The 14,517-nt window shown below is 42.1% G+C and overlaps 1 protein-coding gene and 1 pseudogene across 1 annotated transcript; one reads left to right on the top strand and one right to left on the bottom strand.

Annotated features, from left to right (window-relative positions):
• Nucleotides 1–7,095: 7,095 nt before the first annotated feature.
• Nucleotides 7,096–9,756, bottom strand: LOC147440908 (exocyst complex component EXO70A1-like; annotated as a pseudogene).
• Nucleotides 9,757–9,878: 122 nt separating this feature from the next.
• LOC147440907 (uncharacterized) lies at nt 9,879–14,048 on the top strand. The gene is made up of 8 exons (XM_086483354.1): nt 9,879–10,126; nt 10,221–10,346; nt 10,421–10,663; nt 10,742–10,870; nt 12,479–12,560; nt 12,850–13,524; nt 13,633–13,737; nt 13,824–14,048. The coding sequence occupies exons 1-8, from the start codon at nt 9,879–9,881 to the stop codon at nt 14,046–14,048; spliced, it is 1,833 nt and encodes a 610-aa protein (XP_086339480.1).
• Nucleotides 14,049–14,517: the final 469 nt, after the last annotated feature.

Genomic DNA, 14,517 nt, shown 5'->3' with positions numbered 1-14,517 from the left:
CAAAAAAAGAGAGAGAGAAAGATGGAGATAGATAGAGAGCAAGCTAAGATAGCAGCGCAAGCTGTTACAAGCTCGCGGCTATAAAAAATGGTCGTTTTTTTCTTAACACTCCTGAACCGTCGCTTGCGACGCACTTTTATTAACAAAAAATGAGACGTCCCATAAGAGACAATGCGTCAATGCTACAAGCGTGGCATAAGCATCAATAATCGATGCTTTATTCGATGCTACAAGCGTGGCATAAGCATCGAAAGGCGATGCTACAGACAATGCTAATAGCGATGCTACATGCCATGCAAAAGGTGCTGCTACAACCGATGCATAAGCGACGATAAGTTGATGCAAAAAGCCATGCTATGGTCGTGGCATATGCGACGTACAATAGCGACGTCTCTAGCGACGCATCTGACCCTTGCTTAAGCGACGTTTATCCATCGCTACAACCGTCGCTAACCACCCCCTTGGCTAGTAGTGAAGCGACTCAATGCCTTCTCAAATACCCTCAACACAAGGAGCATCTCCACGTGAAGTACTCATGGAGGAGTCTACAACAGGAAAGAAGAAAGAGCCAACAAAATGTAAGACAAAAGGCCCAACTTATAAACTACAATCTGATATTGAGGTTGCTACAGATTTAAAGAAAGTCTTGGAGGAAAGGATTTTGAATAGCAAGATTGAGTTCACTCTGGGAGAAGTCCTTGGCATTGCAAAGCATGAATTCCACGAGGAAATCATTGACATCATCAAGAGAAAGAGGCAAACTCTTGCTGATTTTGCTCGTCCCACAGGTTGACGGAGAAACCTTGAAGACACAAGGGATGCGGTTGCAAAATAAGGAGGATGATGGAGCAGTGGTAGGATGCTACTAATCTAGTGGGAGAGTGAAGAAAGTGCATTTCTCAAATGATGATGAAGAAGTTGAAGTTATTCCTAGGAGCTACTATTCACGAAGTCACTGGGCAAGGGCTACTACAGAAACTTTGGTCAAGGTAGGTGATCTTGAAGATCCATTTGTTGCCTTGATTGACCATGGTTCAGAAATAAACATAATGTCAAAGAGTCTCAACAACAAGTGCAAATGACCGATGGAAACAGATCATGGTTGTATGGTAAAAGTGGCAAACAATTCATTCGGTGAATTGTATGCAGCATGTCCAGGTATGAAGGTGACAATAGGTGATGTAAATATTGACCAGAACTTCTTTGTATAGGATACATCTTCATATCATCTCATCCTTGAACATCCCTACATTGTGGGAGTTTGAATGGAAACAAAGGTAATGGACGATGGTTCAGCATATGCTATGATACGCAACAAAGATGATAAACGTGCTGTCCAATTTCTCACAGTTTGTGTAAACCATGAAAGAAATCGTGACAACCTCAGAGAACATCCTCTGCCAAAGGTGAGCAAAGAGTTTCATGACCATAGGGAAATGATGGGTTTTGGCCAAGTACCATTGTAAAGCGGAATTGTTGTGGTACAGAAAGAAAAGGGTCTCGTCTGATCCAAAAAATAGGTGAAACTTTCTCAACGGGCTCCTTGGTAACAAGGAATGGATCAGTATGTTTTACAAAACTTGAAGATTTGAAGAGATGTAAGAGGCAATATGTAAATAATGGACAAATAGGCATGAAAGAGAGTGGGTTGCTAAAGCCTATTGAAAATGTTTTGGGTTTGTGTAAACAAGTTTCTTTTGTAGATACTATGGGTAAGCTTGATGCTATAATGGGGTCTAATTTGCATCTTGAAAATAAAGTTGTGGAAGTTTGTTCTATGGAAATGTATCAAGTAATAGAATCCTTTAAAGAAAACCAAACAGTTGGCCCAGAAGTCCATGTTGAAACTAAAGACAAGAGTGTAGCAAAGAAGGTGAAACCAGTAGCCTCACCCTTACCACCCAACAACAGGGAAAAGATTGAGCAGGATTCTTTACAACCAAGTTTGAGGAATCCTAAAAAGACTGGGCATACCTTCACAAAGGAGTCTTTCCAAGAGTTGCAGATTGGTCGCGAGGAGTTTCTAACACAGGAGGAGACAAAGTGCTTCAAAGGAATGATTCCAAAGCATGGTAAGGCTTTTGCATTTGAGCCACATGAGATAGGATCTGTTGATCCTTCTATTGTAGCTCCTATGGTAATTTTCACAATACCTCATGTGCCTTGAAATCTGCGGCCTATTCCAGTTTCAAAGGCTCATTTGCCAAAGTTAGTAGAAGTACTGAATGAGAAAATCAAAATGAAAATTTTGGAGCCTTCTTGTGCCCCATACTCAAATAGGTGGTTCACAGTTCCAAAGAAGAATGGTTCTCTACGCTTCATCCAAGATATGAAACCAGTGAACAAGGTGACAATCAGAAATGTAGGTACAGGTCCAATTGTGGATGAGTTTGTAGAGGTGTTTACAGGGAGGGCAATCTACTCAATGGGGGATCTCTACTCAGGGTATGATCAATTTCAACTTGCGATTGAAAGCACAGACTTGACAACCATTAGGAGACCTTTGGGTTTGGTAAGGATGTGTACCTTTCCACAGGGAGCAACCAACTTGATTGCACATATGATGAATGGAATGAATAAGGTCTTATGTGACTTTATTCCTCAAATCACAATGCCTTTCATTGATGATTTGCCTATAAAAGGATGTGAAGAAAGTGACAAAGATGAAGCTTTGGATCTCAAGGGATGTTGCAGGTTTGTGGTAAATCACATAAATGATTGTGATAAAATTTTGTCTAGGTTGGAGGAAGTGAAACTTACTTTGTTAGGAAAAAAGTCTATGTTTGGTGTCAATGAAGTGCTCATTGTGGGGCACATGTGCGGACCATATGGTAGGAAACCTTGTCCAACAAAGGTAGATGCCATCCAAAGAATGAAAGAAACTTTCACTAGCATCACTGAGGTTTGAAGGTTTCTGGGAGCATGTATCTTTTATGTTATTTGGATTCCACATTATGCACATGTAGCTGATCCTCTTTATCATTTGCGTAGAAAGAATCAAAATTTTAAATGGACACAAGCACATGTAAAAGCCATGAGAAAGCTAAAAGAGTTGCTTCAATCATCACCAACTTTGAGAAAGGTAGACTATGAGTGTTAAAGGCCAGTAATTGGGACAGTAGACACCAGTTCTACAGGGATTGGATGGGCAATAGGGCAAGATGACAAAGAAGGACACAGGTATGTGGTAATATTTGGAGCAAAGGTACTAAGTACTCGCCAAAGAAACTATCCGCAGATAAAGAGAGAGTTATGGGGTATGGTTACAGACTTGAAAAGTGGGAAAGAGTACCTAATTGGTGTATGTGTAGTTGTAGAAACAGATTGTCTACCACTTCTTGGGATAATTATGATCTGCTCAACGCCAGACATTGCTATGATGAGGTGGATTGCATACATTAAGTCCTTAAATCCTGAGTTTAAGCACATTGCAAGTAAAGACAATACAATGGAAGATATGCTATCAAGGGAAAGGTATGAAGATGAGTCACAGATGATTGATGAGAGAGATGATGTAGGCACAAAGTTCTATTCTATCTCTCATGTCAAAGGTAACAATGTCTCCATGACTAATCTACTTGAATCATTCTTGAAAGATCTTCATGAAGGTCATTGGCTTATTATTGGAAGCTATTTGAGTACTCTAGCAAAACAGGATGATTGGTCTCAACAAGAATTCAGGAGGATATGTAGGAAAGCATATGGGTACTTTTTGAGGGATGGTTACTTGTGGAAGCATCCTAAACAAAAGGGTGCTACACCACAACGGGTTATATGTAAACAAGAGACTCAAGTAAAGCTCATGCAGGAGTTTCATGAGAGTCTATGGGCTGGACAGAAGGGTGTGTGGGAAACCTTCTCCAAGTTGAAAGAAAAATATTGGTGGAAGGGTATGTATAAAGATGTATCTCAATTTGTAGAGTCATGTGTAACTTGTCAAATGTATTCAAATGTCCGACATCATGATGGATTGCATCCTACATATCCACTGGCCATGAACTATAAATGGATTGTGGATCTAGTCACAATGCCTTTAGGACTCTGGCAGATGAGGTATTTGGTTCTTGCACGAGAGGACCTAACTAATCAGGTTGAAGGAAGAGCATTAAGAGATAAAACCACATAAGCTGTGTGCAAATTCCTTCTTGATGAGGTGATTTGCCGTTATGGTTGTGTGGGAAAGATCACTGCAGATAGAGGTGACCTGGATTTTGAGGAAGCAATGGACTTCTTTTCCAGATTAGAAATCAAGCTTTCTCTTACTATAGCTTACAACCTTGAAGGCAATGGAAAGAGTGAAAGAGGGCATCCTCCTATCATCAAAGATTTGGCCAAGGCTTGTGAAGGAAGAGTTGGTGAATGGCCAAAACTGTTACCATATGATTTATGGGCTGATCGTAGAACACATAGCTCAATAACTGGCTACATGCCTGCGGAGCTAATGTATGGTCAAAATCCAGTGATGCCGATTGAAGAAACAATTCCCACATGGAATGTACTACCTTGGCAAGAGGGGCTTAGCAGGGAAGGTCTCCTTTCATTGCGCATAAGGCAACTAGAGAGAAGACCTGGAGACATTGAGGCTGCAAAAGAATGACTCAAAAATGCAAGGTTGAAAAACAAGGACTACTTTGATAAGCGACATCGTCTCATGAGCAAAGTAATTGACAAAGGTGATTGGGTTTTAGTATATGATAGTAGCCTTGATAATCAGCACACATTCATGCGTAGGTTTTCGAAAAGATGGTTTGGACCATATGTTGTAAAGCGTGTGCATGAAAATGCTACTTACAACTTATCAGAACTAGATGGTACATAAGTAAAGATTCCCATCACAAAAAAAAGGATCAAAATGTTTAAGAGAAGAAGAGACAAATATCCAGAAGATGTTGACGAGGAGAAAGAACAAAACACAAGTGCAGAGCAAAGTGAAGATGAAGCTTTGGAATCATCCAGTGAAGAAGAAAGCAAGGAAGATGTGCAGGAGGGCTGATCTATCAAAGAGAGAATGTGGCACATACCGAAGGATGTGCAGGTTTAGAGGGGGTGGATGTCGTGATGTGACACTTACATAGTGAAAACGCGGCTACAAGATCTATCTTGTAACTTTTTAATTACATAATTATATTTTTATAATGTACATATGCATATTTAAGTATAATAATAAGCTTTCTATCTCATCCTATTATTTTTCTCGAGGATAACGTATTCTTACTTTACCAATCAAAAAGTACTATGGGAAAAGCGTCAATAGCTCCGCCTCTTTAACTTGGGGCAAAAAGCATTGATTCTTTCTTTCTACCATCTCATTATTATCTCACACCCTAGCTAGATCCTATATCTAGGGTAATTTCCAATATATATATATATATATATATATATTCTATGTATTTTTCTTATATTTCTTTTTAAATAGCTACTAGGAGGGAATCAAATCCTAGTGGGACACTAGGTGGCATGATTTCAACAATACACTTATTTTAATGCATTATTGCAAGCATGATTACAAAACTTTGTCAAAGAGCAATGTCATGATTTCATATTGCATGAGGTGTCCATTGGAATCAAATGAAAGTCTAGGCTAAGGGGGCCACAAGAAGACTTTTGCTGCCAAAACTGTACCCTACATTAGGAAAAGTTTGGACTAAAAAATGGGCCTTGTAAGAATTGTTGATGTGGCATAGCTTTCAAAAAGTGGGGATCGGTAAATTTTTTTGCAAATAAGATCCAAACTTGTCGGAGGTTGGATATTTAGAATCTACTCTTCAAATGCTATCTATTGATATATAGCATGCATGTATCGGACATTGCATTCATGTAGATCTAGAAAAAGGTGATTTTAGATTACCGTAACGGTCACTACTAACCATAGGGGGGGTTTGTGAGGGACTAATAATTGACGAGCGTCGTTTAACCGATGACGAACGCATCACATAGACGAGGTTTCAGTCGTATAAGCAAGGATATTTTATATTAAAAAAAATCGGCCGTCGCATAAGCAACCACTGCCGTTGCATAATCCACGACTTGAATTTGTAGCCGTGGCATAATCGACGCTTCAAATTGGTCCTTGCTTAAACGACGCAACAAAACGAGGCTCCTAGCGACGCCTGCACATTGCCCCTTCTCTCATGCGATGAGACACTTCTATATTATTGTTGCAAAGCCTTTGAAATGTGACTCGCGGGAAATTATAGACATTACCGAGCTCCACAGCAACGCTACAACAAAATACGCAAGAGAAGAGGAGGTACTCCCCCGCCTCCCCCCTCTTCTTCATCACTTGCCTCTTTAGTGAAAAATGCAATACTGTAGGTTTATGTAATTCAAAGGTGTGACCAAACGGGTAGGAGAGAGGAATTTCTGTTAACGATAGTGAGAGGGAGAGGATCTATGAATCTGGGTCTTGAAGATTGATTATGGTCTCCTAAAAATAGTTGGAATTAGGGGGTGCTATGCTAGCAGAGGGGGAGTTCACCCACTGTCCCGATGCCTGGGTTAATGGGCTCACCGCATCCGCCTTCAATTTTTTGGCCGCTATGCTGTAGCTACATTATGTGTAGCCCTAACCCCATCACTGGGGATGATCAAAATGAGAACAAGATATGTTCAAACAACCTTGTCAGCACTCCATGTTGAGAAAGGAGGACTGAGTAACTTACTTGGATAATAGAAGCCAAGGGGTGACGAAGTATGCTACTCAAGCTTTCCTCAATCAAGCTTGTCGATAACCCAAAAACAAGAAAGGCAAAAGAAACTAATACTGAGCCGAGAAGCCCAGATGGTGACAAAATGTGCTACTCAAAATATGCTTAAACAATCTTGTCAACACAAGAAAACAGGGCCTGCATGCATGGAAAATTGGTCCTTCTCAGCTCAGGAAGTTTGATTAGCCACCGGACCTGCAACTACTATTGCTACCGTCACCAACCTTTATGCCCCAACCTTGGAGGCAACTGCTCAACAAGGCAATGGCTACACACACAAATGTGGGAAATCTAAAATAAGTGAACTCCTTCAACTAAGATAGTCTCAACAACAACCATACCAATGCTTAACACTAATGTTGTAGGTTTAATTTCAGTCAAGTAAAAATCATACAACACTAACAGTGGTTGGGTGTGCAATGGCAGCTGACCCATTCAATTTCTTATCAGACCCACTGAGAATTCTCTCGGATCTCCCTTGAAAGAGGCTTCCAAGTATCCTTTCCAAGCTCTGTGCAGAATACTTCACATACTTGCTCTTAGTGCCATCTTGTTCTAACAAAGGTCCATAGTTCTGAAGGTAAGTTCTGTAAGGTGGGACTACTAATTTCACCACCTTTATACTGATCCTTTCTCACAGCTCTGCATCCACAAGAATCCACTTCACATGCATCTGATAAAGCTCCTCAAATGCTGCATTGAATGCCTTGAGCTTGGTCTTGAGGAGGTCTCGAGCCGCGGCACGACTACCTGTCAAGTTCATAACCCCTGGTATATTCAGATGATGAATTATCTTTTCCCAGCCCTCCTTCATATACATAGAGATACTAATCTCAGCTTGCTGCTGTTGCTCTTTAAGCCAAGACTCACCCAGAAGAACCTTGAACTCTGATTCATTGACATTTAGCACAAGTGCATTCATCACACTTAGGACCGCTTTAGAAAGCAGAGTTTCTGTGCTTGTCTTGTCCTGAACATCATCTTTCCAACTTCGATATATTATAAGCACCTTGGTCATGATCGGTCCATAGAAATCTCCAACCAAGTGCTTGACATATCCTATCACAAAGCTCAAAACCTTTAGCAGACTGCCATCAATGGGTGCCTTCGAGCCTCTCTGATTCTCTATTTGCTGCTTTAGCTCCAAAAAAATGGCATGAGCACCTTGCACTATCAACTTCAGTAAACCTTTCATCCTCTGTTGAACATCCTTGCATCCTGGGCCCCCAAAGAGCCTTCCAAACAATGATCTCAAGTTAGTCATGGCTTCAAACATGTCAAGAAGCTTGAAGAGTTTCTGTGGTTCATCTAGACTGTTTATTGCTACTTCCCCAAAATGTAAAAGCTCCAGTAAACCTCCAGACACGACAATTTTGCCAAAGCTGCCTTCCCAATCTTCAAAGGGAAGCTTTTTAAAAACCTGACTACAAAGCTGATACTCTGGTTCACAGATTGACTTAACAACTACCTCCATATGTTGTGTCCATGGGCCAATGTACATTCCTAAGCTTTTCCAATCAACCTTTGAGCCAGACTTAATTTGTAGATAATTAAGTGGTAGAGCCTTCATACTCTCTCTAAAAACTCGCACGCGAGTTTCAATGAAAATTTCCATACTTCTATGGGTCCTTCCATTGGAGACCAGCTTTTGCATGATTAGGTGCAAGATCTTCAAATTCTGTGATTGACGCTTTCTGTCGCTTCCAGAATCAGATTTCCTTAACACTTCAGTACAAAGAGGAGGGACTAGCAAGCTATCAACAAAAAGGATTCTCTCAAATTCACCCTCCAGCCTGTCTAGGGACACGGAGTGAAGTCCTCCATCAAGCTTGGCCCAATCTCCGTTGGACTGACACGCTTGCAGAAGCTTGAGATGAGATGAAATTCTTTTCATGGGTGCATCTTGAAGGACCTCATTATAATCTAAAAAATCAACAAATTCCTTAAGCCATTCAATGGCCATAGGGCAATTTTGAGACAGAAAGCAGATAGCCTCCTCAAGGCGGGAGATGAGACTAATGTAGCCGATGAGATCATGTTGGGGATCACATAAGAGAGAGTGCTCAAGGTCATGCATGGCATCAAAAACTTTCAGCACAGCAGATGCGGGGGCAACAACTTTGTCAATGACACTAGAGACGTTGTAAAACCCTCCTCCGAAGGCCCCACTCTCGTTGGCGAGAGTGGTCTACTTTTTGATTGCACAAAGTGGTACAATGTGTATGCAATGGATTGATGCAACATGGGACCTGCCGATGACAATGACGGTGATGACGATGACGACTTTAGGGCTGAAATCTGTGGTCTATTAACTGCTGAAATTCTGCAAATCTTTGGGCTGTTTCAGGTGGCTGAAAATGATTGTTTTGCTGCGTTTTTATGGCTGAAAATGGGGGTTCTCTGCAATGCTTCAAGGGGTTGATCTGGTACTGTGTCTAATGCTGAAAACGCTGCTGCAAGTGCTTTATCAACGGCTGATCTGGGGTAATCCCTTCAGGGGTGAGAGAGAAGGGAGTAGCGATGGCTAGGGTAATCCCTTCAGGGCTGAGAGAGAAGGGAGTAGCGATGGCTGATCTGGCTCCATAGCAGAGAAAACGCAGCCTGAGAGGTGAAAACGCTGCTGTTTGTAGAAAACACAGCCACCAAGGGGAGCGATCTCAGTTTTGAGGGAGTTTTTCATTACGAAAGCAATCAACAGGGGATCGTCGGCTTGGGAGAAGAACCTCAGCGTCTGATACCATGTGAGAGTAGGCAGCGAAAGGTAAAGCGAAAGCGCTGCCAACAACATCATATAGTTCATGTTGAGTCCTTTCCAAGAATACATCCAGGTCTGCTTCATTTTGTCCACATCTACCATATGGTTATAAGCTCGTGCTGCATTCGTCCACAAACCATCAAATCTCTCATGTAGCTTACTCTTGCATTGAATTTGTTACTGAGCGTGTTTCTCTTTTAGTTTTTCTACCTGATCTTGCATTTGATTCATAACCTTTTGAAGCATCTGTAACATTTTTGTTTGATCTATTTTGTTGTAGTCCACTCCATTCATGGCTGCTTCGACCTCATCTGTAGATTCTTGATCTATTAATATTTTTACTTGAATTGATGTTACATTCAGATACGATGTTTGTGTTAGTTGGACATATGGTTTGTTTTAAATATACAGATAGGATGAGTGACCAGGGTCATAGAGTGAAGTTGACGTTCACCAAGACTTTGCTACGTACCACTGGACTATCAGGAGAGGCTTTGACGGAGGCTATGTCAGATTATATGGAGATGGATGAGGCCAGTTTAGACAGCTCCATTGAGTTTCTTGGGCGATTCAGTTTGCCCGTACGTCCTGGAGAGGGTACATCCTCCCAGCCACACGCAGGAGTGGAGACTTCCTCTCATGCAGATCAGACCATAGCACATTGGTAATCTTCTCGATTGATAAAGTAGTAATGTCATTCTTTTTTTTAATATAGAAATCTTAATATATGTATTCCCTTGATGTCTTTGTTTGCTTAGGACTCCTATTCCAGGTACATCACATCATGAGAGTCAGCGGCTTACTCATAATGTACCTCCTAGTACTCAGTTGACACCTGATTCACAAGCTAGTCGCCGTCAGTCTCGGACTCTATATCTATTATGGTGATTATGAATTAAATATCAAGTAGTTTTTAAGAACTCTCATCTAATCTGCCGTATGTTTATATTGCATGTAGGCATCACCGGCAGAGTAGCACGCCACCGGGGCGATCGACTCGTGAGACACCGCCTCAGCTGCCGCCAGCTCCCCCATCAGTGTCTCCACCTCCACCAATGCGCACGTGCATTGGCAGCTTGGGTGTCACATGCGACATCTTGCCTAACGGGGCTATCCTCCAGCTCGGGGCCGGCATCGCCCTCAAACGTCAGATGGGAGACCTCTGCTCGTCTTATCTAAAGCAAGTTCATATACCATGGGAGTAAGTATTAATTAACATAAAAAATGTAAATTTTAGTTTGTTAGTTGAATTACTAATCAGCTTTATTTTGCACTGTAGTGATCAGCATGAGGATGACAAGAAATATGTTCTCAACACACTAGAGGTGGAGTATGGGACAGGATGGAGTCCCAGGTGGATGGTCAAGCAAATGTGCAATCTCATGGGTCATCGACGTGACGCAGCACGGTAAGTAGAAAGAAAGAAATATTTTTAACATCTATGTCTCTCTCTCTCTCTCTCTCTCTCTCTCTCTCTCTCTCTCTCTCTCTCTCTCTCTCTCTCTCTCTCTCTCTCTCTCTCTCTCGTCTCTTGACTCTCGATCTGTCAAGGTGGAAATCGGTCGGAGCTGCTCTCTGAGTAAGTGTGGCATATAGTAGAGGCAGGTTGTAGGCAACTCTCTCAAGGGTGCACCATGCACTGTTGGGGTGCATGATTTTTCCTCTCTTCTATCATGCTCGCCGCTTGGGACCATATGAGACAAATCAAATGTACATGGTGTCCAGTCAAATGAGCATCCTCAACGCTTCCAGTTGTCCTAGAATTTTCATGTGTTGATGGCACAAGGTCTAGAAAAGGTGCATTCGTTGCAGTAGCCACTCCTCTTAGATCAAAATCTTTATCTTTCCAATGCTCAGGTCCTTGAACTATGGCACCTCCTCCAAAGATGCTGCAAGTGCTTCTTCAGTTCATTTTTCCTCACTTGTTTCACAAGAAAGTCCACAGCTCCCTTTGACAAGCATTTGAAAATGGAATTCATGGAGTCATGAGAGGACATCATGATAACCGGAATGTGCTTGAGTGCCCCATGGTTCATAATTCAACCCAATAGACCTATGCCTGATAAACAGGGCATCACGACCTCCGTAAGAACAAGATCAACTTGGTTTTTCTGGTCCATCAAAAGTTCCCATGCTAGTAACCCAATGGAGGCAGGTGTAACTTCATAGCTGCAATCGCGTAGGAGAGCACCAACTGGATCAAGCTGAATGCATGGAACTGATGCAATTCTAGGCTATGTTGGCAATGGCGAAGGGGATGACGACACCGTCCTAAGGGCTGAAATCTGCAATCTTGTATCTGCTGTCTAAAAACGCTATGGGCTGAAATCTACGACTATGTCCAAAAACGTTGATTCTGGGATTGTTCTGTAGGTCTTTGGCGCTGAAAATCTGCAGGTTTAGGGCTCAAAACTGAGGTTTCTTGGGGCTATGTTGGCAATGGCGAAGGGGATGACGACACCGTCCTAAGGGCTGAAATCTGCAATCTTGTATCTGCTGTCTAAAAACTCTATGGGCTGAAATCTACGACTATGTCCAAAAACGTTGATTCTGGGATTGTTCTGTAGGTCTTTGGCGCTGAAAATCTGCAGGTTTAGGGCTCAAAACTGAGGTTTCTTGGGGCTATGTTGGCAATGGCGAAGGGGATGACGACACCGTCCTAAGGGCTGAAATCTGCAATCTTGTATCTGCTGTCTAAAAACGCTATGGGCTGAAATCTACGACTATGTCCAAAAACGTTGATTCTGGGATTGTTCTGTAGGTCTTTGGCGCTGAAAATCTGCAGGTTTAGGGCTCAAAACTGAGGTTTCTTGGGGCTGAATGTGCTACTCTTTAGGGGCTCAATCTGCTGGTCTTTCATTGCTGAAAAACGCCATGCTAAAAATTGTCAAAAATGCTAGGTGATGGGTCTCCAAAAATGCTAGGTTGCTGAGCTTCTTCTGTCGATGGTTGCTGAGCTTCTGCTGTCGATGGATATGCATCTACACTAAATGACTTCATAGCTGCAATTGCGTAGGAGAAGTGGCGTGACCGATTCTACTATTTTAAGGGCCAATCTGTTTTTTCAAGCTTTTGGATATGGCCTCACTGAAGGCATGGTTCAATGTGGAGGTTGCCCTCTTATGCTTTGAAAGAGCGATACAACGCGTGAGGGAACGCTTTGCTGGATGGAGAGAAGGAAAACCAAGATATGACTGGGATGCGGTGCAAAAGGCTATGTAGACCTCGACTCAGACACTCTCGAGGACGACTGAGAGTTACTACAAGGATGTAGAGGAGATGCGGCTGGAAAGTAGAAGAGCGAGAAAAGAGCTGGAGAGAAATAAAATGCTTATGGATGCTGAGTTCCGTCGGCAAGAGCAAGTGATGACCTAGTTTTTTGAAAAGGTGTCGATGATGCATGCCAAGCTGAGCGAAGAGGAAAAACAAGCAAAAGAAGAGAAGGAGACGGATGCCCCGTGTATGGACGAAGGAGAAGAATGTATGGATGTCCCCTGTGTGGACGAAGGAGAAGAATGCATGAGTGAGGAAGAGTTGACGAAGAAATTGGATGCAATGTTTCCCGGCTATGTTGATGCCCATTATGAGGAAAAACTATTGCATGAAACCGGAAGTAGTGCTAGTCATACCCTGTTGGATGGGGAGTTGTTGGCTTGTGAGCCATACTTAAATGGTGGGTATTGTACCAGTGAAGAAATTGAGGAGGAGCACCAGGTGAACCCTGCGGACTTCTATCTCCCACACGAGAGGGGAGAGCTGGAGCATGCGACACGCAGCGACCTACAGGTTGCTACCTTCGAATTGCCCGAGAAGGGGATTGTGGAAATCCATGGCAATAAGCCATTCGTATGCAAAGAATTGAGAGATGTGGTGAACCTGGAATGTGGCACTGTGGTCGTGATGCTTGATTGTGAAGTGAAGATAAAGGATGTGAGCCAGGCAGGGTCTGCTGATATGCGTATAACCTACGGTATACCGCTAAGTTGGGGTGTGTGCATGAGGCCGAACCCCTCAGCAAATGGTGTTCACAGTATGGCTGCGAATAGCTTGGACCAGATGGCGGTCGAGAAAACAAGAAGGTGACTTTTAAAGGTAGTATTAATTTTAACTTTTAAAGGTAGTATTATTGAATGCAAAAATTAATAAGTCTTTGGTTGTGTCTTAATGTAGACGAAAGACTATGGTCGTGCACCGACGGCACAGGAGATAGAGTACGCCACATACTCCGGCTATCGTGCTTTGTGTCAGACACTTACTGACACTCCAGATCCACTTGTATGTATCTTTGTTTTGCTTTGTAGTTTTTTTCATGGTAACTGTAATATATTCTTTTTTTCTTTCACTAACTAATACAAGAGTAGCATGGGGAGGCTGATATGACAGAGGTGGCTCGACAGGAGGCCGAGGGGAGACGTCGAGAGGCTGAGAGGAGCAGCGGCCCAATCACTAACCATGATGGTGATGATCGCAGAGATGGGGACAGTCGTAGTCCCACGGTTCGGACTAGTGGTGGTGGCACTAGCGATCATGAGACCGATGATAGTGAATCTTCTAGTAGTGATGGATCACATAGTGATCCTGCATAGAGATTTCTTTTGCATATTTGGGATCGTTATATATGTATTTTTCAGTGTGCATTGCTACATCGTATGTGATGATGAGATTTGTTTTGTATATGTGAGGATTGATCACCACACATTTTGGACACATGTACATAAACTTACTGATGATATATACTGACATGTGTTTGTTGCATCACTGAATTTGTCTATTGTCAAACAATTAATTATTTGTCGATAAGATAATTAACCTAAGTAACCATCTCAATGTTATTTATTTGTCTTTATATATATATTTTTTAAAAATGGATTGAAATCATGGTCATTGTGCTACCAAATGATGATGTGGCATGTAAAACCTAGTCCTAAGTTTTTTGTTAGTTGCTCTACTTCTCAAAATTAAGGCATTTTGATCTTATAGCACTCTTGTGCAAGTCTTTAAGAATATAAAAGAAATATCGCTAGGGACGTTAGTCTTTCTGTTCAGTTGTTGTTG

This window comes from Adiantum capillus-veneris, chromosome 15 (assembly GCF_014529385.1).
Source record: "Adiantum capillus-veneris isolate H3 chromosome 15, ASM1452938v2, whole genome shotgun sequence".
Lineage (NCBI taxonomy): Eukaryota > Viridiplantae > Streptophyta > Polypodiopsida > Polypodiales > Pteridaceae > Adiantum > Adiantum capillus-veneris.
This window is presented reverse-complemented; position numbering and strand designations above follow the sequence as displayed.

Coding starts and splice junctions, on each gene's coding strand:
- LOC147440907 (XM_086483354.1), top strand. CDS start 9,879: ATGAGTGACCAGGGTCATAGAGTGAAGTTGACGTTCACCAAGACTTTG. Junction 10,127..10,220: donor GATCAGACCATAGCACATTG/GTAATCTTCTCG, acceptor TTGTTTGCTTAG/GACTCCTATTCCAGGTACAT. Junction 10,871..12,478: donor CATCGACGTGACGCAGCACG/GTAAGTAGAAAG, acceptor GCAATTGCGTAG/GAGAAGTGGCGTGACCGATT.